This window comes from Loxodonta africana, chromosome 21 (assembly GCF_030014295.1).
Source record: "Loxodonta africana isolate mLoxAfr1 chromosome 21, mLoxAfr1.hap2, whole genome shotgun sequence".
NCBI lineage: Eukaryota > Metazoa > Chordata > Mammalia > Proboscidea > Elephantidae > Loxodonta > Loxodonta africana.
In genome coordinates this window covers 78,271,094-78,296,308 of record NC_087362.1, presented here as the reverse complement: position 1 = coordinate 78,296,308, position 25,215 = coordinate 78,271,094, and the positions used below count along the sequence as shown (strand labels likewise).

Here is a 25,215-nt window from a genome sequence, read left to right as displayed (position 1 = left end):
AATGTGGAACAAAATTCAAATTCACAATAAAAAGACCAGACTACTGGTCTGACAGAGACTGGAGGAACCCCTGAGACGATGGCCCCCAGATGCCCTGTTAACTCAGAATGGAAGCCACTCCCAAAGGCCACCTTTCAGCCAGATTAGACAGACCTATTTTTTTTTTATAAAACAAACAATAACACATGTGAGGAACATGCTTCTCACGTTCAATCAAGTATACGAAACCAAATAGGCAGCACGTGCCCAAATGCACAGATGAGAAGGCAGGAAGTGACAGGAACTAGAAAAACGGACACAGGGAACCAGGGGTGGAAAGGGAAAAAGGTAGCATGCTGACACATTGAGGGGATTACAAACAATGCTACAAAACAATTTGTAGATAAATTTTTGAATGAGAAACTAATTTGTGCTATAAACTTTCACCTAAAACACAATTTAAAAAAAGAAAGCCAGAGGTCCAAGTGGTAAAGGGACTTCTCCAAGGTCACAAAGTCTAATGGTAAGGAAGCTGGGATCAAAATCCAGGTCTCCTAGTATCTTGCTGGCAGGATTTTATTAAGTTAGGTCTTTTGGAACTACATCTAGTGATGACCCAGCAGACAGAAAGGCCTCAATAATATTACTGTTGTTGGAAAAAAAAGTTTATCATTTGATTCAACGAAATAATCAGGGAACTCAAGTTCTAAAGGCTGCAGAAACTTGTTCACCTTTAAAATGTAATTGAACTTCAGTCTCCAGATACACATCCCCTTGCACGCGAGGACCCTGGACAAGATGCCAGCAGTCCTCTCCCACCCCGGGGACAAGGGGCTGACTGAGCGCCCAGCTCCCAGGCAGGTACTCACATCGGCGCTGGGCCAGAGCTCCTTGATCACACTCTCGATCCTGTTCACCACCTCCATCCGCATCTTCTCCTCCTCCGGTCTCGGAGACATGTACTCATAAAAATCACTAATTTCTTCATGCAGGCTGAAGAAAAAGGAGTAAAAGTTATTAAAATGGGAAGGACCAATGTAAGGAGACATCACCATCTTAAATAACCTTATCTAATTAAGTCATATAATTCAGCCGATGACTTTATATTCATAGATTGTTACCTTAATTTTAATATCACAACTCATGCTTAACTAAAACGAGAATGTTCAGAATTTGATTAAAAAAAAATAATAATAATAAAATAATAAAGAATTCCAAGAAGTCATACTGGGAGTATGTTAGGAGCCGTGACAGCATTTATCAATCTGCCCCTGAAGAACACTTGCTGGGAGCTGATGAAAAAGAGACCTGGCCCTGCCTACACGTTTGATCCAATGGACGCAAACACAGGAAAGATACTGAATCCAGGTGACACAAGCAAGCTCCCTGCAGAAGGGACTGGCCACCTTCCTGCTCTGTGAATCCACTCCTTCTTAGAGTGAGCAAAACAGTGCATCTTTTGTTCTGTAAATCAAGTGTCTAGTGAACAAGTCAGCCTGTGAATATCAGCAGAGTCTTGAAAAGAATTGGCAGCAGACAAAGGCTCCAAGAAGGCGCTAGAGCCTTACAAGAGGCTTCGAGGTACTAGGCACACAGGAAGCAGCGAGCGACCTGCACGTCTGTGGCTAAGGAGGAGTGGAAGAAGCGTCCCGTAAGAAGGCAAGCATCAAGTGACTAGGCTCTGAAGGACAGGCTGAGATCAGAGTTTAACCTGTGGCAACAGGGAACTGTTTCAGTGTTTCTGAGAGTGGCTAGGGAAAGACTGACTTAAAAAAATGCAGCATTTTGCTGAGTCAAATTAGTCAGTTGCAAAAGGACAAACATTGTATAAGACCACTATTATAAGAACTTGAGAAATAGTTTAAACTGAGAGGAAAACATTCTTTTGTGGTTACCAGAGGGGGGGGGAGGGAGGGACGGTGGGAGGGAATATTCACTAGATAGTAGATAAGAACTACTTTAGGTGAAGGGAAAGGCAACACACAATACAGGGGAGGTCAGCACAACTGGACTAAACCAAAAGCAAAGAAGTTTCCTGAATAAACTGAATGCTTCGAAGGCCAGTGTAGCAGGGACGGGGGTTTGGGGACCATGGTTTCAGGGGACATCTAAGTCAACTGGCATAATAAAATCTATTAAGAAAACATTCTGCATTCCACTTTGAAGAGTGGCATCTGGGGTCTTAAACGCTAGCAAGCAGCCATCGAAGATGCATCAATTGGTCTCAACCCACCTGGATTAAAGGAGGATGAAGAACACCAAGGACACAAGGTAATTACGAGCCCAAGAGACAGCAAGGGCCACATGAACCAGAGACAACATCATCCTGAGACCAGAAGAACTAGATGGTGCCCGGCTACAACCGATGACTGCCCTGACAGGGAACACAACACAGAACCCCTGAGGGAGCACGAGAGCAGTGGGATGCAGACCCCAAATTCTCGTAAAAAGACTAGACTTTATGGTCTGACTTAAGACTAGAAGGACCCTAATGGTCATTGGTTCCCAGACCCTCTGTTGGCCCAGGACAGGAACCATTCCTGAAGCCAACTCTTCAGACATGGATTGGACTGGACAATGGGTTGGAGAGGGATGCTGCTGAGGAGTGAGCTTCTTGGATCAGGTGGACACTTGAGACTATGTTGGCATCTCCTGCCTGGAGGGGAGATGAGAGGGTGGAGGGGGTTAGAAGCTGGCGAAAAGGACATGAAAAGAGAGAGTAGAGGGAGAGAGCGGGCTGTCTCATTAGGGGGAGAGTAATTGGGAGTCTGTAGGAAGGTGTATATGGGTTTTTGTGTGAGAGACTGACTTGATTTGTAAATTTTCACTTAAAGCACAATACAATTTAAAAAAAAAAAAAAGAACTACCTTTGGGAGCGGACAGTCAATGTGCAGGAATGCTTACGCTGCATAGTCTTACAGTATCTCACAGTCCGTCACAGCTGTGACAGACCAGGAGACAGGTGCTAAGAGAAATGGGTGCCAAGCTCCAAGGGCTCAGCCCAGGGAAGAAGGTGCCCACACCCATTCAGGGAACAGAGCAGGTAAGGGGAGTCACAGGAAGCTGAAAACTGGGAGACCAGACATGGTTTTGAAGAAGGGGAAAAAATGGCTAAACCTCATTTTCTATTTGCTTTGTAGTACTTTAAAGTGTGACTGATTAGACAATCAACAGCTTTTGCCTCTTCTGTTTTATTTTCTGAGTGAAAAAAAAAAGACCTGAGTTCCAGACCCAAGCATTCCCTCCGGCAAGTAACTGTAGCAGTTTTTCAGCCTCAGCACCCTCAAAGGGAATGCAGGGGTTGGCAACCAGGAGTCTATTCAGCAGCTTAGTTTCAAAACCTGGGCATTTTGGTAAGGAGTGACTTATAACAGCATCCTACCTATTTGATGTGCAATGGCTGCAGGACAACTGGATTTTAAAATCCAGAGAGTTCTACAGGTAAATCCAGAAAGCATCCCAGAGAGTCAAGTATTCCTGGGTATGCTTCTGGATACCTTAGGCTCTTCCACTTCTAATATGTTTAACTTCCTCAGGTTTTAACATATTCCCTAAAGTCATTTCCTTCTGCTTCTTAAAGATGAGAGCTGAAACAGAACAGCTATTTGAACCTACACTTGACCCTGGACTTCTGCACCATGATGAGGATGCAGTCCTGTCTGCTGTGAGGATGAGGACCACAGACAAACAGAAAACAAGTGGGTTTCTTCTTATCTAACCAGACTGTTTGTTATGAGCTACCGGGGTTTATTTGTAGTTCTAAACAGTGTCACTGTAGAACATTTCTATCTTAACCAATGAAAAAAAAACCCTTCTTAATCTGGCTATTGCCTACTCTACAAAAGCCCACTTTCACATTTTCTAATTTGAATACACACAAAAAATATTTAGTTCAACCTCCAGTTAATCTTTAAGTAGTAAGAAATTGTTATGCAATAAGAAAAAGAATTTATTCTCTAAATGGAGTGCCTAGATTCAAGGTACTAGGAGGAAACTTGGCTAGCCACACATGATCCTCACCGTGAGTCATTTCCATCTAACGACGAAAAGAAGTATGGATTTAAAATAATTTTGTGTTGTGTGTATGCATATTTTCTGTGTCTTATTGACCATACAAAGCCATTTGACCATGTGCATCATAACTGGATAACACTGCAAAGAATGGGAATTCCAGAACACTTAATTGTGCTCATGAAGAAACTGTCCTTAGACCAAGAGGCAGTCCTTCAAAGAGAACAAGGAGATGCTGTGTGGTTTAAAATCAGGAAGGGTGTGTGCCAGGGTTGTATTGTATCACCATACTTATCCAATCTGTATGCTGATCAAATAATCAGAGAAACTGGGCTACGCTTAAGAAGAATGCGGCATCAGGACTGGTGGAAGACTCAATAACAACCTACGATACGCAGATGATACAACCTTGCTTGCTGAAAGCGAAGAGGACTTGAAGCACTTACTGATAAAGATCAAAGACCACAGCCTTCAGTATGGATTATACCTCAAATAAAGAAAACAAAAATCCTCATATCTGGACCACTAAGCAGCATCATGATAAACAGAGAAAATATTGAAGTTGTCAGTGATTTCATTTTACTTGGATCTACAATCAATGCCCATGGAAGCAGAAGTCAAGAAATTAAGTGATGTATTGCATTGGACAAATCTTCTGCAAAAGACCTCTTTAAATTGTTGAAACGCAAAGACATCACTTTGAGGACTAAGGTACACACCTGACCCAAGCCACAGTCTTTTCAATTGCCTCACATGCACATGAAAGCTGAACAATGAATAAGGAAGACCAAAGAAGAACTGATGCTTTGAATTATGGTGCTGGCAAAGAATATTGAATATACCATGGACTGCCAGAAGAATGAACAAGTTTCTCTTGAAGAAGTACAGCCAGGGTGCTCCTTGGAAGCGAGGATGGAGAAACTTCGTCTCACATACTTTGGATATGTTATCAGGAGGGATCAGTCCATAGAGAAGAACACAATGCTTGGTAAAGTGGAGGGTCAGTGAAAAAGAGGAAGGCCTTCAACGAGATGGAATGACACAGTGGCTGCAACAATGAGCTCAAACACAGCAACGACTGTGAAGATGGCACAGGATGGTGCAGTGTTTTGTTCTTGTGTACACAGGGTCACTAAGAGTAGGAACAGACTTGACAGCACCTAACAATAACAATAATTAAAGCAAAAAATTACTTGAGTGCAGGAGGGCCCAGCTCAGGTCTGCAGGGTCATCCTCTTACTCACACCAAACACAAACATCACTATCTAGCTCACCTTTATGTAACTACCCAGTGCCGTTGTTTGGAAAATGCTTTAAGAACAAATAAAACAATCTTGGTATGTTTAGAAAATAAACTTCCAGTACAGATTTCTAAATACTTTGGAGGGTTCTATCCCTGTGAACTGCATAACCTTAATGGCACCAAACCAAACCTGTTGCTGTCGTGTCAATTCCAACTCACAGTGACCCTAGAGGACAGAGTAGAACTGCCCCAGGAAGTCGCAGGTAGATTCCAACTGCCTATCTTTTGGTTAGCAGCCAAGCTCTTAACCACTGTGTCACTAGGGCTCCCTCACTGGCACAGTGCCATCCATATCAAAGTACTCAAAAATGTTAAAAGAATTTAATTCCATTTTCTGAGTGACCACTACATGCCTGGCACACATTTGAGTTACATACAAAAACCAAAACAAAACCCCTTGCCTTCGAGTCAATGTTGACCCATAGTGACACTATAGAACAAAGTAGAACTGCCCCATTGGGTTTGCAAAGCTGTAATCTTTACAGAAGCAGACAGCCACATCTGTTTCCCATGGAGCTGCTGATGGGTTCAAACCTCCAACCTTTTGGTTAGCAGCCAAGCAACTAATTAACCATTGTGCCACCAGGGCTCATTGTCAGTTACACGATGGCCTAATAAAGGCTGGAAACCAGAGATATTTTATAAGGTCCCGTTGACATGTTAATGTAACTTTATGCATCTGAAATCATCCAACTACACAGAGAAAACCAAGGTCTGGATCTCAACTAAAAACAATTAATTAGGTATTGCTGAAGGATGACAACGAGTGGGATGCCTTGCCTCTTACATTTGTCATTCCTGCATAGTAGACCATATGATTGTCTGATCCAAAATGGCCAATACCAGTTAATTTCAGCTCGCTAATGCCTAGGATGTGGATTTTTATGTGTTCCATTTCATTTTTGATGACTTCCAATTCTCCTAGACTAATACTTTGTAATTCCACGTTCTGATTATTAACGGACGTTTGCAGTTGTTTCTTCTCATTTTAAGTCAAACCACATCAGCAAATGAAGGCCTCAAAAGCTTTACTCCATCCACATCTTTAAGGTCAACTCTACTTTGAGGAGGCAGTTCTTTCCCAGTTGTATTTGGAGTGCCTTCTAACTGAAGGGGCTATCTTCTGGCATTCTATCACACAATGTTCTGCTGCTATTCATTAGGTTTTCACTGGCCAATTTTTTCAGAAGTAGACCGCCAGGACATTCTTTCTAGTCTGTCTTAGTCTGAAAGCTTTGTTGAAACTTGTCCACCAAGGGCAACCCTGATGGTATTTGAAACACCGGTGGCACAGCTTCCAGCATCACAGCAACACGCAAGCCACCACACTATGACAAACTGAGAAGCGTGCGGTCAAGCTGAAAGAACTGAAGAAAAAATCCAGGCAATGTTGAAGAATTCTATAGGCAAAATATCGAACCACGATGGTACTGAAGAAAGAGTTCCAAGCTGCACTGAAAGCACTGGGAAAAACAAGGCTGCCAGAATTGATGGAATACCAATTGAGCTGTGTCAACAAATGGATGCAGTGCTGGAAGTGCTCACTCATCTATGCCAAGAAATTTAGAAGACAGCTACCTGACCAACCAACTGGAAGGGACTCATATTTGTGACCATTCCAAAGAAAGGTGATCCAACAGAACGTGGAAATTATCTAACAAGGTCATTAGTATCACACACAAGTGAAAGTTTGCTAAAGATCATTCAAAAATGATTGCAGCAGTACATGGACAGAGAACTACCAGAAATTCAAGCTGGATTCAGAAGAGCATGTGGAAGGAAGGATATCATTGCTGATGTCCGATGGATCCTGGCTGAAAGCACAGAATGCCATAAAGATGTTTATCTGTGTTTTATTGACTATGCAAAGGCATTCGGCGTATGGATCATAACAAATTATGGGTAACATTGCAAAGAACTGGAATTCCAGAACACTTAATTGTGCTCATGAGGAACCTTTACATAGACCAAGAGGCAATTGTTAGAATGAGGGGATACTGTGTGGTTTAAAGTCAAAAAAGGTATGCGTCAGGGTTGTATCCTTTCATCATGCTTATTCAATCTGTATGCTGAGCAAATAATCCAAGGAGCTGGACTATATGAAGAACAGAGCATCAGGATTGGAGGAAGATTCATTAACAACCTGGGATATACAGATGACACAGCTCTGCTTGCTGTTAAAGGAACAGAACTTGAAGCACTTCCTGATGAAGCTCAAAGACTACAGCTATCAGTATGGATTATACCTCAACATAAAGAAAACAAAAATTCTCACAACTGGACCAATCAGTAACATCATGATAAAAGGAGAAAACGCTGAAGTTGTCAAGGATTTCATTTCTCTTGGATCTACAATCAATGCCCACGGAAGCAGCAGTCAGAAAAAACAATGTATTAAACCGGGCCAGTCTTGTGTAAAAGATCTCTTTAAAGGGCTGAAAAGGAAACATGTCGCCTTGAGGACTAAGGTGCGCCTGATCCAAGCCATGATATTTTCCATTGCCTCATATGCAGGCGAAAGTTAGACAATGAATGAGGAAGACCCAAGAAGAATTGAGACCTTTGAATTACAGAGTTGGCAAAGAATACTGAATATACCATGGACTGCCAGAAGGGTCACTACGAGTCTGAAACAACTTAATCGTGCTCATGATGAACCTGTACATAGATCAAGAAGGCAGTCGTTCGAACAGAACAAGGGGATACTGCATGGTTTAAAGTCAGGAAATGTGTGTGTCAGGGCTGTATCCTTTCATGACACTTTTTCAATCTGTATGCTAAGCAAATAATCCAAGAAGCTGGACTATATGAAGAAGAACAGGGCATTAATTTTTAACCACCTCTCTCCCCTTCTTTCCAGCCTCTGGCAATATTTCCGTGAGGGAACTAAGATACTAAGAGTGTTCACTACATCATTATTTGGAATACCAAAAAAGGTAGAAAAAGCCTCAGTGTTCCTCAACAGTATCCAATGAAACAATGACCCAATCATCTAACAGAATATAAAAACCAAAAACCAAACCCGGTGCTGTTGAGTCGATTCCGACTCATCGCAACCCTATATATGACCCATTAAAAAGAATGAGGTAAAGCTTAAGCTGACAAAGAAAGGCCTGATAAGTTTAAAAGCAAAAGCAAAAAATGATCCACTTTGTGTATATTACAGGTGATATTATGTTTCCACCTGTGTTACAAAGTTCTGGGAGGACAACCATACACTGCCTCAGGGACAAGGCCTTCTGCTCAGTGGATAGCTGGCAGGAGTTAGAGACTTTTCATTCTGTACCTTTCTGTACTGTCGTAATTTTTTTTAAACCACTAGCACATATTTGTCTACTTTATTATCTGCTTGATGAGATTACAGATGGTTTGTCTTCCTTACATTTTTCCATATTAAAAACAATATTTTATATAAAAACCTATGTACATATGTATGCGTGTGTACGTGTACATTCATGCACGTATGTATATATACATTCTCCACAGAACAGGACCTACACACTATACTGTTAACAATGAGAAAATCTGAGGATTAAAACAAATTTTTAGGAGAAGGGCTCACTTTATAACAATGTATACACATCTACTTAGTCGATCTTGTAAATACATGTTAATTACCATTGTACGTTTTTACAAGGAAAAACATTCATTAAAATTTACTTTTAAAAGAAGAAAAACTCAAATTACTCTAATAGTCTTGCCTTGCAAATCAAAAGGTTACAGAGCTTACAGTTCTGAGCTGAGAACCTGAGCAATTCTAAAAGCTTGGTGCTCGAGCTGTGGGCGGCACTGACACCTGGGGAACCAGAGCACCCCCAAGCCCAGGCCTGCACACATCACAATGTTACGCAAAGTGAGTTCAGGTCCAAAGCAACGTGTGTAGTGAGTTTCTGTTAGTATCTGACTCAACCTTTCTAAGAATTTATATACTTAGACATGGATACATTCACCAAATTTCTATGAAGATACATAAAATCCTGCTGGCAGTGGTTTACTCTGGGGAGTGGGACTGATGTAGGAGGTGGCAGTGATTTATACCCTCTTGTACAGTTTGCTTTTTTCAAATGCATGCAGGCACCAAGAGAAGTGAGTAAGAGCAAGCCCTAGAGCCATCACAGTGCATTCCAGGGACATCTTCAGCAGACTCTAGAACTGGTTTTTACTAAGAGACCATCACACATGCATCCGTGCTCCTGTGTTAGTTCAACTGCCAGCCAGACACCTGTCCCTAGATGTCACCTCAAACTCAACAAGTCAGTCCAAAATGAAACTCCTTCACTTTTCTCCCAAACCTCTTCTTTCCCCTTGTATTTTCCAGCCCAAGTTACTATTTTCCCAAATGGAATCTTGAGAGTCCTCCCTGGTTGATCTCTCTGAAGCTAATAGGTCTCCAAATCGTGTCCACTATCTCTGTGTGTGTGTGTGTATACACACACACACACATATATATACACATTCATCTTCCAAATCATACCCTACCTTGCCTCATAGCTCAAGTCCTTAGACCTCTCAGTAGGACGCTGCAGTAGTCTCCAGACTAGCCTCCCTGCCAGCAGCTCTCCCTTCCTCCATTCCATCTTACGTTGCCAGGGTCCCCTTCCTCCACCGTTAGTGTCACTTCCAAACTCTTCATGAGAGCATTACCAAATTTGTCAGCCTCACATCTGTTCTCTCTTCTCTGCAGCCAGCCCCACAGAACTGTGCCCTGAACATGCCCCCCAAAACAAAGAAACCAAACCCGTTGCCATCGAGTTGATTCCCACTCATAGTGACCCTACAGGACAGAGGAGAACTACCCCATAGGGTTTCCAAGGAGCACCTGGTGGATTTGAACCACTGACCTTTTGGTTAGCAGCCGTAGGTCTTAACCACTGTGCCACCAGGGTTTCCAAATAGGCCACACCTTTCCAGAGAGCTCAAATATCACCACCTCTGTAAAGTTCCCAGAAGCCAAATCACTTCAGACCTCCTTAGTGTTCCTGGACCACTCCTGTCCTACCTCTTGCAGAACTGTTAATCATAAAGAAGTACCTGCACGCAGGCCTCCCCGCTCAGCATCCACTCTCCCGGAGCAAGAAACCTGGCTCATTCAGCTCTCTGCCCCTAGACTCCTGCCACAGGCCTGGTACTCAGCACAGAGAAGCCCTTCTTTAGGAAGGGACCCTCAGTTCACAGGAGTACATCTACCCACCCCCAAGGCCACAGGGTCAAAAAGGGAAATTGCATTCCTTAACCTGAGCTCTGCACCAGGATCCAAGGAAAGGGATGCTCACACACGATGGCTGAGAGCTGACAGAACAGAAGGGAGGGCAACTGGGCTCCGGAACTGTGGGCCGGAGATGCCCTGTGACCAGGCAATTCCAGCTCTCAGAAAACAGCCCAAGGAAACAAGTCAGCCTGAGCGTAAGGATGTGGCTGTAAGAAAATACTTATGATAAATATGAAACTTCTTTAAAAGCCAGAGTTTGTAAGTATTTCAAGAATCAAATACCTTGTCAACTTCTTTATATTTAAAGTCTGCACAAAGTGCCTAACTTCCTGCTGTACTGGTAAGAATTCAGTGAGGTCACTTGAAGGTCACCAGCACCAAAGCTGAAAAGAAAAAGCCCTGTCCTGCCTCTATTTGACAGAAGACAGGGAAACGCATTCACACCCCAAATAATAATTCTCACTAGAACCTAAGATTAAAAAAAAAAAAGAGCAAGAGAAACTACGGATACAGATGCCCACACAGCTTGCTTCTTTGCAGGACTCGAGGCTGCTGCTCACAGTAAGGAATGTCCTATTTGCTGAGACACTGGGAGTGAAGGTGCAGAGGACAGGAACCTGTGTGTGTGTCCTAGATTACAGCGTTCCCATTTTCTACTTCTTTTAAGAGGTGCTCAAACCTGCTTTCCTAGAAATTAGAGCATTCCTTTTAAATACCATCACCTGCATCTGTTCAATTTCTGGACTATAGTTTTATTGGGCTAGCTTTTCAGAGGATAGTTTTTCATTTGATTTCCTCTCTGTCTCATCCCCTTGTACTGCTAGGAAGAGAGAGAACGAAAACCATCTGACTTCTCCCCGCAAGCCTCTAACATCTGCCACCAAACCTGCCACTACTTTCAATCAATTATAAGGTAAACGAAATAAGAGAAAAAAAAATATTGCCAAAAGGTAGCTTTATCTAATTGTAGTCACTAATTTTTTCTATGTCCAGTAAAAATCCTCTACTTCTGGTGAAACGGAAATGAAAAGAGAAGAGTGGAGGGAAAGAGCGGATTGTTTCATTAGGGGGAGAGTAATTGGGAGTATGTAGCAAGGTGTATATAAGTTTTTATTTGAGAGACTGACTTGATTTGTAAACTTTCACTTAAAGCAATAAAAATTATTAAAAAAAAAAAAAAATCCTCTACTTCCCCACCACTCTGAGTAGATCTACTCAAATCTGGGTAAAGCTGGGAAGCCTAAAGGATAATGGTTGGTAGTATCCCCAACTAGGATCAAATAGCCTAAGCCAGGAGCTTAGTTAATAAATTTACTCCCCACATAATTCACTCAAATACTTGCTGAGTGAAAAAAAACAAACAAGGCTGAATCTCTCCTCATCGGTTGCTGTTAGTTCCTGTGGAGTAGCCTCTGACTCACAGCAGCCCCTGTGTGCAGAGCAGAACTGCTCCACAGGGCTTTCAGAAGCAGATGCCGGGCCTGTCTTCTGAGGTGCCTCTGGGTGGATCTGAACTGTCAGACTTTTGGTTAGTAGTCGAGCACTTAACCATTTGCTCCACCTGCAACTCCCTTTCCTTATCTACCAGATCCAGATGCCAATAAGAATAGTTCATTCTACAGAAATACGTTATATTCTTAAATATAATAGTGAAATATGGAGGTGTTTTAACTCATACAAGACTAAAAACAATTATTAGTTTATTTTTGGTGGAGGGGCTGGTGTTAAAGAGCCAACAGGCACTGGTTTTAAAACACACAACCATGTTAACAACAGTTCCTGTGTCTGAGTACTGTTAAAAGCAGCACAGAATCAACTCACGGTACCTCATTTTCAAGGACAACTACATATGGAAATCTAGATATCCAAAACATAATGGGGGTGATTATTTGCTTAATAACTTATATTAAACAGGGCAAACTTCCAATGCGTATTTTAAATAATTTAACTATCAATAGTGATTACCTTGGGTGATGGAACTGGGAACAAGGCTAACTTGGAAAAAGGCTTTCACCATTTACTTTGGTTTTATTCTGTGCCAATGAGATTTTTTTGGATGTTGGTATTATTTATGTAATTTTTAAAAGGTTAAGCAAAAAAAAAAAACAAAAAAAAAACAAAGCCTGATTCCGAAAGATTCCCTTTACACACACACCAAAACATAACGTACACAGGTTTGCAAGGCTTGTATGTAGGATGGCGACATTTCTTCTCACATACCCCTGGAGAAGGACATCATGTTTGGTAAAGTAGAGAGTCAGCGAAAAAGAGGAAGACCCTCAAGGAAATGGATTGACACAGTGGCTGCAACAATGGGCTCACGCATAGCAACGATTGTGAGGATGGTGTAGGACTGGGCAGTGTTTTGTTCTGTTGTACGTGGGGTCGCTATGAGTTGGAACCAACTCAACGGCACCTAACAACAACAACAACATAGGTTTACTTCGTGAGGTCTTATACTTTTTCAAAATTAACAAAAAGTAAACTCTGGAGGAAAAATATCATTTCACAGCTGTTTGGAAAAGTACACAGAAAAAAAAAACCCATATTTCCATTCCCTTTAACAGTGGCAAACATAACTGGGGCTGACTATGCACCAGACATAACACACTCACTAAACGCTTATCGCAAAATGCTTTACCACATAGAGCATTGTGGAACCTGAGGAAACACACTGGCCATATCACGGCCATTCTGCATGACATCTGATAGTATAAAATGAATTTTTAATATTATTATGCATTAAATATTACTGCATATTATTCCAGTATATGAATATTCCATCATTTATTCTACCAATCCCTTATCGTTGAGCATTTAGGCTGCTTCCAATTTTTCACTATTATAGCTAACATCATAACACATACTTTGTATACAAATCTGTAATCAACTCTAATTTTTCTTAGAATAAATTGTGAGAAGTGAAATCCCTGGGTGAAAGCGTATGAGCATTTAAAGCTTTTGAAAAACATTCCCAAAATGCCCTCCAGCCATGTGGGTACTGATACATTCTCCCCAATCTCCATACCCCTAGAGTGCTTTGTTTTTACTCTTTAATTCCTAGTAAAGTTGGAGATTTTCTCCACGTTTATTGGACATTTGTATCCCTTCTTTTTTAATTCATTTTGATAACTGTATGATGGAATTTAATACAGCAGTTTAAAGGGCATGAGCTGGAATCAGAACTCTGGGTCACCACTTACTGGGTATGCCTGTCTAGGTACTTTACCTCTTCAAACCTCAGCTTCACCACCTATAAAATGAGGATAACAATACTACCCATCTTGAAGAGTTTCTGCAGGGATTAAACAACGGCATGGAAAGGGCTTACCATGGGGCACACTGTTTACTTAGCACAATTTTTTTTTTCGGTGTTTTATTTATTTTTTTTCCTTGTGCTTTAAGTCAAAGTTTACAATTCAAGTCAGTTTCTCATACAAAAACTTTTACACACGTTGTTATGTGACCCTAGTTGTTCTCCCTACAATGTGGCAGCACACTCCTTCTCTCTACCCTGTATTTCCTGTGTCCATTCAACGAACTCCTGTCCCCCTCTGCCTTCTCGTCTCGCCTCCGGACAGGAGCTGCACACATAGTCTCATGTGTCTACTTGAGCTCAGAAACACATTCCTCACCAGTATCATTTTATGTCTCATAGTCCAGTCTAAACTGTCTGAAGATTTGGCTTTGGGAATGGTTTTAGTTTTGGGCTAACAGAGAGTCTGGGGTCCATGACCTCTGGGGTCCCTCCAGTTTCAGTCAGACCGTTAAGTCTGCATCCTACTTTTCTCCTGCTCCATCAGGGATTCTCTGTTGTGTTCCCTGTCAGAGCAGTCACTGGCGATAGCTCACATAGTAAATCCTTAATAAATATCAGCTATCACTAATTATCATTAACAAATATTTACTGAATGCCTACAAAGTATCAGGCACTGTGCTTGGCACTAAAATACTATACTGAACAAGACAGACACGTCATGAAGCTAATAGCCTACTGAGAATTGACCGTTTTCATCTTTTTACACTTTCCTGTGTTGGAGTATTTTTTTTTTTAATAATATTTTGTGTTTTCAGTGAAGGTTTACACAGCAGTGTCGGTTCCCATTCAACAATTTCTACACAAATTGTTCAGTGACATTGGTCACCTTCTTCACAATGAGTGAACATTCTCGTTATTTCCATTCTGGTTACTCCATTTCTATTAACCTAGTTTCCTGCCCCCTTAAGACTCTCATATTTGTTTTAAAGTAATTGTTGACCTTTTGGTCTCATATAGGTGATTTTTTTTTTTTAAAGAGCACATACTTACAGGCAATATTTGCAGTATTTTCATATTTGTTCATTAGCATTCTTTATATATTGTGACTATTAACCTTTTGCCATAGGCAGCGAAGAGCCCTGGTAGTATAATGGTTAAGTATTTGGCTACTGGCCGGCAGTTTGAATCCACCAGCCGCTTCGCAGGAGAAAGATGTGGCAGTCTGCTTCTGTAAAGATTTACGGCCTTGGAAATCCTATGAGGCAGTTCTACTCTGTCCTATAGGGTCACTATGAGTCAGAATCTACTTGACGGCAGTGGGTAAAGGTAGCAAATACTCTTTCCCCAGTTCAGTCTTCAACGTGCCTAAGTTCTTCTTTTATTTTGATGAAGCTACGTCTTACGTCTAGGAATCTTTGCCTAAAAGGGACAAACAGCTAGTTGGATGTAACTGCAAGAAGAAAGGGCAACTCACATACACCTTCAATGCTGGGATCCTTAGGAGGTGGTGGAGAAGGTGATAACCTAAGGGAAGCAGCTGTCTCTTAGCCCTGGCCAACTGTTGCCATGGAGGGATGCAAGCCCAGCACTGCCAGCGCTTCCCATTTGTCAAAATAAGCCAGAAATCTAGACTTGTAGGTAAAATCTTGATTTTAAGATTCTGGCTCAATTTTTTAAAGATAAATAAGACAAAACATAATGTCTCTGCAGGTCTGATCCAACCACTTGGCGGTCAGTGTGCAATCTCTGCTTTTCGATCACCCTCTGCTCTGTTTCAAGAGGCTTTTTTACCTTCAGATGAGAAAAATATCTGGCTGTATTTTCTTCTAGTTATTTAATGTCTTTTTTTTTCTTCTTCTTCTTCTTCCAACTTAACTATCACTTATTCAATTGGAATTTAACTGATTATGGTGAAAAGCAGGGATCTTTTTTCTTCTTTTTCCCTCTATCTCAAATAGTTAACCAAGTGTCCAGTATCCTTTATTGAATATTCTATCCTTTCCTCAATGACTGAGTATACATTTGCTATTCCAGTCTGCCCTGCTCTCCCCCATAATTCTACCACAGCATCCCCTTTCCTTGGGGACAGTCCCAGCTCCCACCGTTCCATGTAATTCTGTGAGGCCTCACAGCACAGACAGCTGGGGATCCTGGCTAGACAGGGACAGGCATGGGTGGGCCCTAGTTAGTGCAGTGCCCCATGGTCATGGCTTACATGGTGTCTTTCCCTAGGACTCTACATACTGACACTGAGGAAGGTCATTCTCTTCCAGGACCTTGAGCTGCAAAAGTAGAAGCCTGGAACTATCAACAACTACACCTCCCTTTCCTCCAGCTGCACAAAGGGGAGAATGGAGCCAACTCTGAGAAAGAATTAAGTCAGGGAGAGATAGGCATTTGAGCCTCCTCTGGTGTCAATGAAGCAAGTATCACCCCTGGGCATCCCAGGTATGTGGGGGAAAAATGACTTTGTCTGGTTTTTGCTTAAGCCAATGTGATTTTCTTTCCCTTCTACTTGAAAGAATCCTGGTATACACACAGCCTTTGATTATCTATTAAATGGTTATGCAGAGCTGGGTCAGGTCCTTGGCTTTCTTTTCACATTTACTTCTATTTATGTCAATTCTTGGGCTCAAGTTACCCTTTCAAATTCTTTTATAAATAAATCTATAAATAGTTGCTAGTACAAAACCAATCCTCCCCAAACTCATCTTTCATTTTCAAAATGTTCTTGGCTATTCTTGCCTGTCTATTCTTCCAGGTGCTCTTTAGAATCATTTTAGTAAGTCACTCTCCTACCTCCCCCGCAAAAAAGTAAAAAGTCAGTGGAATTTTTATTTGAATTACCTTAATCAATAAATTAATGAGCTGAATTGACATCTTCAAGTCTATTATGACAAGTTTTTATTTTCTTTACATTTCTGGCTTTGTTTCTAAATTATTTGGGGGGTTTTGTTGTTCCAGAGAGTGAAATTTCCTTTTGTTTTGTTTTTAATTATAATGTCTGACTTGTATGGAAAAACTATTAACTTTTATATGTTTATAGCCAGCCAGCCAATTTTCTTGCCCTATTTCATTGTCTAGCAGTAATAACATAAGGTCAAATAGTATTTGTGAGGGCAGGCATCCTTTTCTTTTTCCTGATTTAATGAGAATTGTCGCTGGTGTTTCATATGATGTCACATATTGGTTTTAAAGTACCGCTCTTTATCACATTAAGGTATCTGTATAATATCCTTAGTTTACTAAAGTTGTACTCTCCCTTTTAACAGAGAAATTTCATTTAAGGCTTTGCTTAATGAAGTCATTTTCAGCTAGCATTTGTTACACTTTTTGTCAGAATAAAGCAACACAGCAACTTCTTCCTATCATGATGAAATGATGATTATTAATATATTCTAAGGGCGTGGCTTCCCCCAAACCCATACTCTAAGTATGTGGTTTCCTTCAAAAACAAGCCAATAATATCACAGCAACAACAAAAATATGTTTAAAGTCAGGCAGAAACCCACTATCCTAATAAATCAACTTTTTTTTTTTTTTTTTTAGTATTTCTGACTATGCAACTTTCTTAACCCAATAAAAAGCAAACAAAGCGAAACAGAAACAATACATTTGACACTTTTATTGAGGAGCTGTTCAGGAGATCATAGAAAAAAATATTTTCTGGATATGCACAAAATTTAAAGCATTGTAAATATTCTATAATTCTGCGATTATAAAAATTCTCTGGGCCCTGTGCTGTGTTTCATTTTGTTACTGAATTTATTTTAAGTACATATGTCTCAGCCGGAATCGACTCGACGGCACTGGGTTTGGTTTTTGATTTTTTGATGTCTCATTTACCACCTCACCTCTCAAAATCTGCTCTTTATAGAAGTCACTATCAGGCACATTCACGGGTAATGCACTGTGAAGTTCTTCTACACGATTTCTTCCACTCTGAAGTAAAAACCAAAAAAAAAAAAAAAACACCCAAACCCACTGCCATCGAGTCAATTCAGACTGATAATTACTATTTCAAGAGTATTTCTGATATGTCTATATAGGGTAAAACAGCACTTTTTCAAAACAATGCTTACTCAGCAACCTTGTAAAGACTCCCACTAAATTTATCCTTATCCTTGAAAACAGTAAAAGGCCCTTAAGACCTATGGACAAAATAAGACATCTATGAGATAAGTCTACCAAGTTAAAAACAAAAATGGTTTTCAAAGTACTGTGAATATTTTGAAAATTTTACAGAGGGTCCCATAACAATAATAAAACAATGGCTCATTTAGCCTTTGCTAACAGAAAATGAAATAAGTACTGCAAAGCTTTCCTCTTTAACGATGGAAAAAGTATGCACAAAAACTTTAATGATGATAAAAGTATGTGATAGTGCCAGCCAGACATAATTTTAAGCCCTCTTTTTGTTTTTATAACTTAGGGCCATTGTCATATATACCAACAACTGTCCAGTACCATTCAGAGCAGCTTGGGGCCTGAATCTGGGCTCTGCTGTTTCTGTTACCAGCTCATTCTTACAGTGTCATTCTGACTTCATTCCCCTTTGCTCTTTCAGTTTCTATTCAGCTTAACACAAGCATTCAAGGAAAGTAGACTTGCCGAGAGCCTAAGGGTTCCTCCAAAAGAATCAAGCTCACAGTTTGGGTGCTGGGCTTCCAGAATTAAAATGATGTGACAGGGACCTTCTACACCTGCTCAGCTGTGCTGTGCAGGGAGACTGCTTTCTGACATAAGACATTTCTGCAATGCCTCACCTTGACAAAGCATCCAACTTCTCTATAGTACTTCATATTTTTCAAAGAGCTCTTACCTACTCTATGAGTCGTAATTGACTCGACGGCATTGGGTTTTTGTGTTCTTACCTATTCTCTAATCCAAACATCCACGACAATTCGGTGAGGTAGTTCAGGCAGAAGTTACTTTCTAGTTAAAATAATTTTTTAAACAGATAATTGATTTCCCTAAGATCATACAGAAAATCAACTGCAGAACCAAATCTGCAAAACAGGTCTCCTCACTTGAAATATGTCAACCATTAAGACCACAGAAGTAAAATTACTTGGAAATGGATAATGGTGATGGCTGCAAAAATATGGTGAATGCAACTGTCATTGAATTATACACTTGAAGATGGTTAAAATGGCAAAATTTCTGTTATATTAAATTCACTGTGGTAGAATATATATGACAAGAAATGGCAACAGTTCAATTAGGTATCATGTAACCGAACAGCAGAAATGTATTACTAAAGAACTAGGTCCTATCTGACTTCCAATCATGGCAATATGTTATTTCACATAAATGTTATTAGTCAGATGAAAAGAAATAGCAAATAGAGCATTTTCTTAATAAATATGATTCTCTAGTTATTTCCTGAAACAAATTCAGAAAACTGTGATTTTTTAAAATACAGCTGGAATTCAAGTAGGGCATTACTTCATATCACCTACAGAAGAGGAATTGTTTGATTTTGGGCGTTAGATGTAGTTCACAGAAATAAGAAATGCACCCCGCACTGGAATAAGACAGGGAGGGACTTCCTGCCAGGAGGCAGGCAAGGACCTCAGTTCATTTAGCCCCAGACCTGTGTGAAAAATGCATCTGGAAAAAGTTACCTTCAAACAGAAACAAATGCCAAAAGGCATTTAAAATCAAAGAAAACATGAAGGCTTTCTTCCCAGCTTTATCTCACCATAACGCACTTCTAATACTTTAAAATCAAATTGGCACAGTCTCGCACCTTAAATAAGGACAACACAGTTGAAAATTTAGCAGTGAGTAGACAAGGTACCCCAGGGTCACGTAAACAAAACAAAACAAAACTAACACAGTAAAAACCAATTTGACAGATTTTTGGCAATAAAATTATTTTTAAACAATATACCATGATAATTTAGGAGCAGGGATTAGCTATACGAATGCAGATGTTTGTGTACAAAATGGTCAAGCACTGCACTGCTAGCTGAAAGGTTGGTGGTTTGAACCCACCCAGAGGCATCTTGGAAGACAGGCCTGGCAATCTGCTTCCAAAAGGTCATAGCTTTGAAAACCCTGTGGAGTACAGGTCTACTCTGCACACATGGGTTGTTCACCAGGACTCAGAACTGACTCAATGGCAACTAACAACAAGAAGAAGATAAAGAATACACACTTTTATTTTGGTTGAATTCAACAGAAAAAGTAGTGAGGATACAAGCACTAAAAATAAGCGATAAGAAAAACTGAAATTACAATGCAATTAAGAAAAAGGGATGGCACACAAGCTAAGGGATCCTAATTAACATCATCTGGAAAGGCAGAGACACTATGGAGAGTAGACAACAGTGAGATGCTTTCTAAATGCTTACTATTAAAAAAAAAAACAAAAAACAAAATACCAAACTCACTGCCATCAAGTCGATTCTGACTCATAGGACAGAGTAGAACTGCCTCATGGGGTTTCCCAGGAGTGGCTAGTGGATTCGAACTGCTGATCTTGTGGTTAGCAGCCTGAGCTCTTAGCCACTGTGCCACCAGGGCTCCTACTATAGAAAAAAGGCACAAACAAGTTCCTGCTGCTAAACTATAATGCTAGCATCTCTATCTGAACTATTTAAACTTGAGGGTAAAAATTAAATTTATGAGCATATGAAATAAAGCAATCTTCCTCAAACGCTGAGGAATGCGTCTCAAACAGGGTCTGTAGACACATTTCCGGGTCCATACATTCTCTATAAGAATTTTTTAATTGTGTTTTCATTTCAAAAATTAATCTAAAAACATTACCATAAACCTATTCTGGATCATCCAGATGTTTCCCTGGAAAAAAAACTGCCCAGGGATTTCCTGGCCCACCTGTGCTGTTATGTTTACTGTCAGGCTGAGGTCAAACAACAGGATTTTAACTGGTCTTGTGCTAACAGTCTAGAACAGAGTAAGACCTGATGTGTGCATAATACGTACGTGCCAAGTGAAGGCCACACGGCCTGCCTGCAAGGTTTTACAGTTTTCAGAACAGAGAAAAGTGGTGAGAGGGCTGAGTCATCACTCGGTAAGGTAATAAAGGCATTCCCAAAGCCACCCAGTCTGCCACAGCAGGCAATACACACTCACACTGAGTGTAGCAAGCTGAATAAAACATGACATGTCCCATAAAATTAACTTTAATTGTACTGGCTTTATCATTTCATCTGTATTTAATTTGCACATTTGTTTTGATTTTAGAATCTTTAAGAAATCTATACGTGTGTGCATTCTTAAGTAACTGTCCGGGCTTGAATTCTGTTCCCCCCAAAATGTGTGTATCAGTTTGGCGGGGCCATGATTCCTGGTATTGTGTGATTTTCCTGTATGTTGCAAATCCTGCCTCTATGATGTTAATGAGGGAGGATGGGATCAACCTAAAGGTTGGATTGTGTCTTGAGGCAATCTCTTGGGATATAAAAGAGAGAAGTGAGCAGAGAGACAAAGGGACCTCATACCACCAAGAAAGCAGTGCCAGGAGCAGAGCGCAGGCTTTGGACCTGGGGGGTCCCTGCGCAGAGGATCTCATAGTCTGGGGTAAGTTTGATGAGAAGGCCGACAAAGAGAGAAAGCCTTCCCCTGGAGCTGAAACCCTGAATTTGGACTTTTAGCCTACTTTACTGTGAGAAGATAAACTTCTCTGTTAATGCCATCCACTTGTGGTATTTCTGTTATAGCAGCACTAAATAACTAAGACAGTAACACTATAATAAAAATAACTTAAGCTAACACTAGGTATCTGCAAAGATTTTTTGTGTAGAGCTCAATCTGAGAAGCACTTAAATGATGTAGAAACATAAAAACAGGGACAAAAAGGACCCACACGTGCTTCGTGCTTCTCGAGAGTGAGAGGGGATGCCTCTGGGAAAGGAGGGAGCGGCAGGTCTGTCTTCCTAGGTGCCTCTGGGTGGGTTTGAACCACTGGCCTTTTAGTTAGCAGTCAAGAATTGAACCATTTGGGTCACCCAGAGAACCCATGGAACAGTTCTACTCTGCACACACAGGGTTGCCATGAGTCAGAAGCGACTTGATGGCAACTAACAAGTGGAAAGTGTACAAAAGGGCCTTTAAGTGTATCTGAAAAGTTGTATTCCTTAAGTAAGAAAGGAGGGACAAAAGAAAGGAAGGGAGGGAGAGAAAGGGAGAAGAAACTCAAGCGAATTTGTTAAATCCAGGTAATAGATACTCAGGGGTCCATTATGTTATTCTGTATCCTTTCTACATGTTTGAAAGAGTTAATAATAATATTTCGAATGAAACTCAAAAGTTTACATAATGAGAAATTAAAACTTCCCTTGGTCATTCTACACATGAACGGACAGACAGCTCACTGACAGGGGAGCTGCCCTCAGGAGCACCAGTGACTTCCCCTCCTTCTTCTCCCCCCACAGATCAAGACGCCATCGGCAGGCCATAAGGGTAGCCAGTCAGCATTCACAAGCTAGACGTACTCTCAGTCTAAGACCATAACTGGTTCTACAATTTTTGCTTGCCTCCAAAATTGCAAGTAAAGAAAACACATTAATTCCCATTAGAAGTAATGTAAAAACTGCAGCATTTCTATCAATGTACAAGTCAATTCATATCAAGCCAGTATTATGGATAATATTGGTACATAATTACTTACTGTAGGTAACTGAACATTGTCGTTCATAAAATGTAAAAATTCCCAAAGCAGCCAGGCACTTGGAAGCAAATGCAACTTGGAGCTTCTATTTTGCCAGTTATACCAAGACTATACAAATAATATCACAGTGCAAATAATCCTAGAGCCATTTTCTCTCTCTCACACATGCACACAAAGACTACGTCTTTTTTTTCAAGCCAGAACACTACTTCCATGTAAGTACTTCGGAGGTGCAAACGGTTAACACACTTGCCACTAACTGAAAGGCTGGAGGTTTAAGTCTACCCAGAGGCACCTTGGAAGAAAGGCCTGATGATCAATTTCCAAAAAATCAGCCACTGAAAATCCTACCGAGCACAGCTCTACTCTGACACATATGAGTTTGCCATGAGTCAGAATTGACTCAAGGCCAACTGGTTTAATCTGGTATCTCAAAATGACACTGAGAACCATGATGTTCGTAGCAGCATTATTCACCAGCCAAAAGGTGAAAACAGCCCAGTGGACACACAAAATGTGGTATAAACATACAATGGAATGTTATTCAGCCATAAAGAAGGAATACAATACTGATTCATGCTACAACGTGGATAACCTTGAAAACATTATGCCAAGTGGATGAAGCCAGACACGAAAGGCCACACATACTGTGTAATTCCATTCACACGAAATGTCCAGAACAGACAAGTTGATAGAGACAGAAAACAGATTAGTGGTTGCCTAGGACTGGAGGGTTTTGCGGGGGAAATGGGGAGTAACTGCTACTTGGTACAGCATTTCATTTTGGAGTAATAAAAATGTCCTAAAATTTATTTTGGTGGTAGCTGCACAACTCCGTGAATACACTAAAAACCACTGGAATTGTACATTTTACATGAGTGAATTGTATGGTACGTGAATTGTATCTCAGTAAACCTGTTATTGAAGCCCTGGTGGTGTAGTGGTTAAGAGCTCGGCTGCTAACCCAAAAGGTTGGCAGCTCAAATCCACCAGCTGCTCCTTGGAAACACTACAGGGCAGTTCCACTCTGCCCTATAGGGTTGCTATGATTCGGAATAGACTCAACAGCAATGGGTTTGCTTTTTTTTTTTTTTTAAACTGTTATTAAAAACAAAAAAAGTGGGAAACCTTCAGTTACAGCCGTCAAACACATTATGCCTGAACTTCGTAGTCTGTATGCAACCAAAAACCATTCCTAGGAACAGAGGACTGTAACCCAACAAAAAAAGGCTTGTCACATCAGGGGAATGAATGACATAAAACAACATGACATTTTAGTTAGCATGTGGTACCAAGTTAACAGGCAAGTTCTGTTACCCTTTTTAAAATACTGAAACCACCTGGAAACCATATCAGGCCCCAAACGAGGTCTAGCAATCCCAGGGTCACCACTGATCTAAATCATTAAGAACTTTCACTGTAAGACCAGTCTAATCCTAGAGTCCCTAGTGGCTTCTCCACATGTCACTGGAGAATCTATGAATCGGGATCTACCAAACTCAGCTCCCTCCCTCCTGGGCACTGCTGGTTTCATGGGATCATCTTTAGGTATCCAAACAAGGTCAAAAAAAAAAAAACAGAAAGCATGTTCATGATGAACTTCCTGACCAATGGGCGAATATCACACTTCCTTAAATTTGCCCTTACTGTCTCACTCATTCATGGAAAGTTACAGAGATCTGAACAATTCTTTGGCAGATCCTTCTCCAGTGGAAGACATAACCATTCACTTCTGGAACTGCTGAAATGTCTCACCTGATCCTGATCCTGTTCCTGTGCATGTGATCTTCTGGCCAAGGACAAAAGGCCAATTTTCTATATCAGTGGTGCCAGATACACTATTACCTCACTTTCAGATTAAAAAAGTGTTAAGTATAATGAGAAAAATTGAATACTAACACACTAATGAAATGTTAAAGTAGAATGACAATACAACTAACACATTCACACATACCTCAAAACACACATACACACCAACAAACCATTAGGCAAAAATCTTACAACCACTAAAGCCAGACAAAAAAATAAAATAAAATGATAAAAGCCAATCTACTTGGGGGTGGAGGGAAGAAGAGAGGTAACAATTTCATGCATTCCTGTCAACTACTCACAATCTTTCTGGCAATATATCATGGGAAACCCAGCAATCTTAGTTTGAGGAATACAGATCAACACATTAGCCAAAAAGTAAACATGTTGTATGATTCTAGCACTTTATTTACAACAGAGAATAAAAAGCAACTTAGATGTCCAAATAGGGGGAATCCTTAAGTAAACCTTAGTGCATTCATTCATTCATACAGGAAAATATACTTAAAAAAAAAAAAGCTACACGTATACCCATTGCCCTCAAGTTATTCCAACTCATAGTGACCCTACAGGACAGAGTAGAACCTCCCCTTGGGGTTTCCAAGAAGCAGTCGGTGGAGTCAAACTGTGACCTTTTGGTTTGCAGCTGAGCTCTTAACCTCTGTACCCCCTGGGCTGTTACATGTGCAGACTATGTAAATACATGGAAAAGGCTAAGTAAAATGTAAACCAAGAGAAGCTAAGACCTTTCAAGTTGATAAAAATTACTAAAAAAAAAAAAAATTAATGTTTCAAAGACTTCCCCAGAAATGGCTCCTGCAAATGCTCAAGGAAGATGAAGCCACACCATGACCTAGAGACTGTTCAGCTTATCTCCTTGGAGGTTTCCTTCACAGAGGCCACATTGCTTTGCTTTACACAGCTGCTACCATGCTTGCTACAGTTTTTATATGTAAACAGTGGCTTTTTAAATAAATATTTGATGGGGGGGCAATATCACTTG

The 25,215-nt window shown here is 40.6% G+C and overlaps 1 protein-coding gene across 2 annotated transcripts in view; it reads right to left on the bottom strand.

Moving 5' to 3' along the window:
* The window catches only part of TENT4B (terminal nucleotidyltransferase 4B), a 66,476-nt gene that overhangs the window by 25,002 nt on the left and 16,259 nt on the right, over positions 1–25,215 (bottom strand). For both annotated transcript variants that reach the window (XM_064274150.1, XM_064274151.1), the window contains exon 2: positions 849–972. In XM_064274150.1, coding sequence (XP_064130220.1) covers positions 849–972 — 124 coding nt within the window. The remainder of the gene's footprint in view (positions 1–848; positions 973–25,215) is intronic.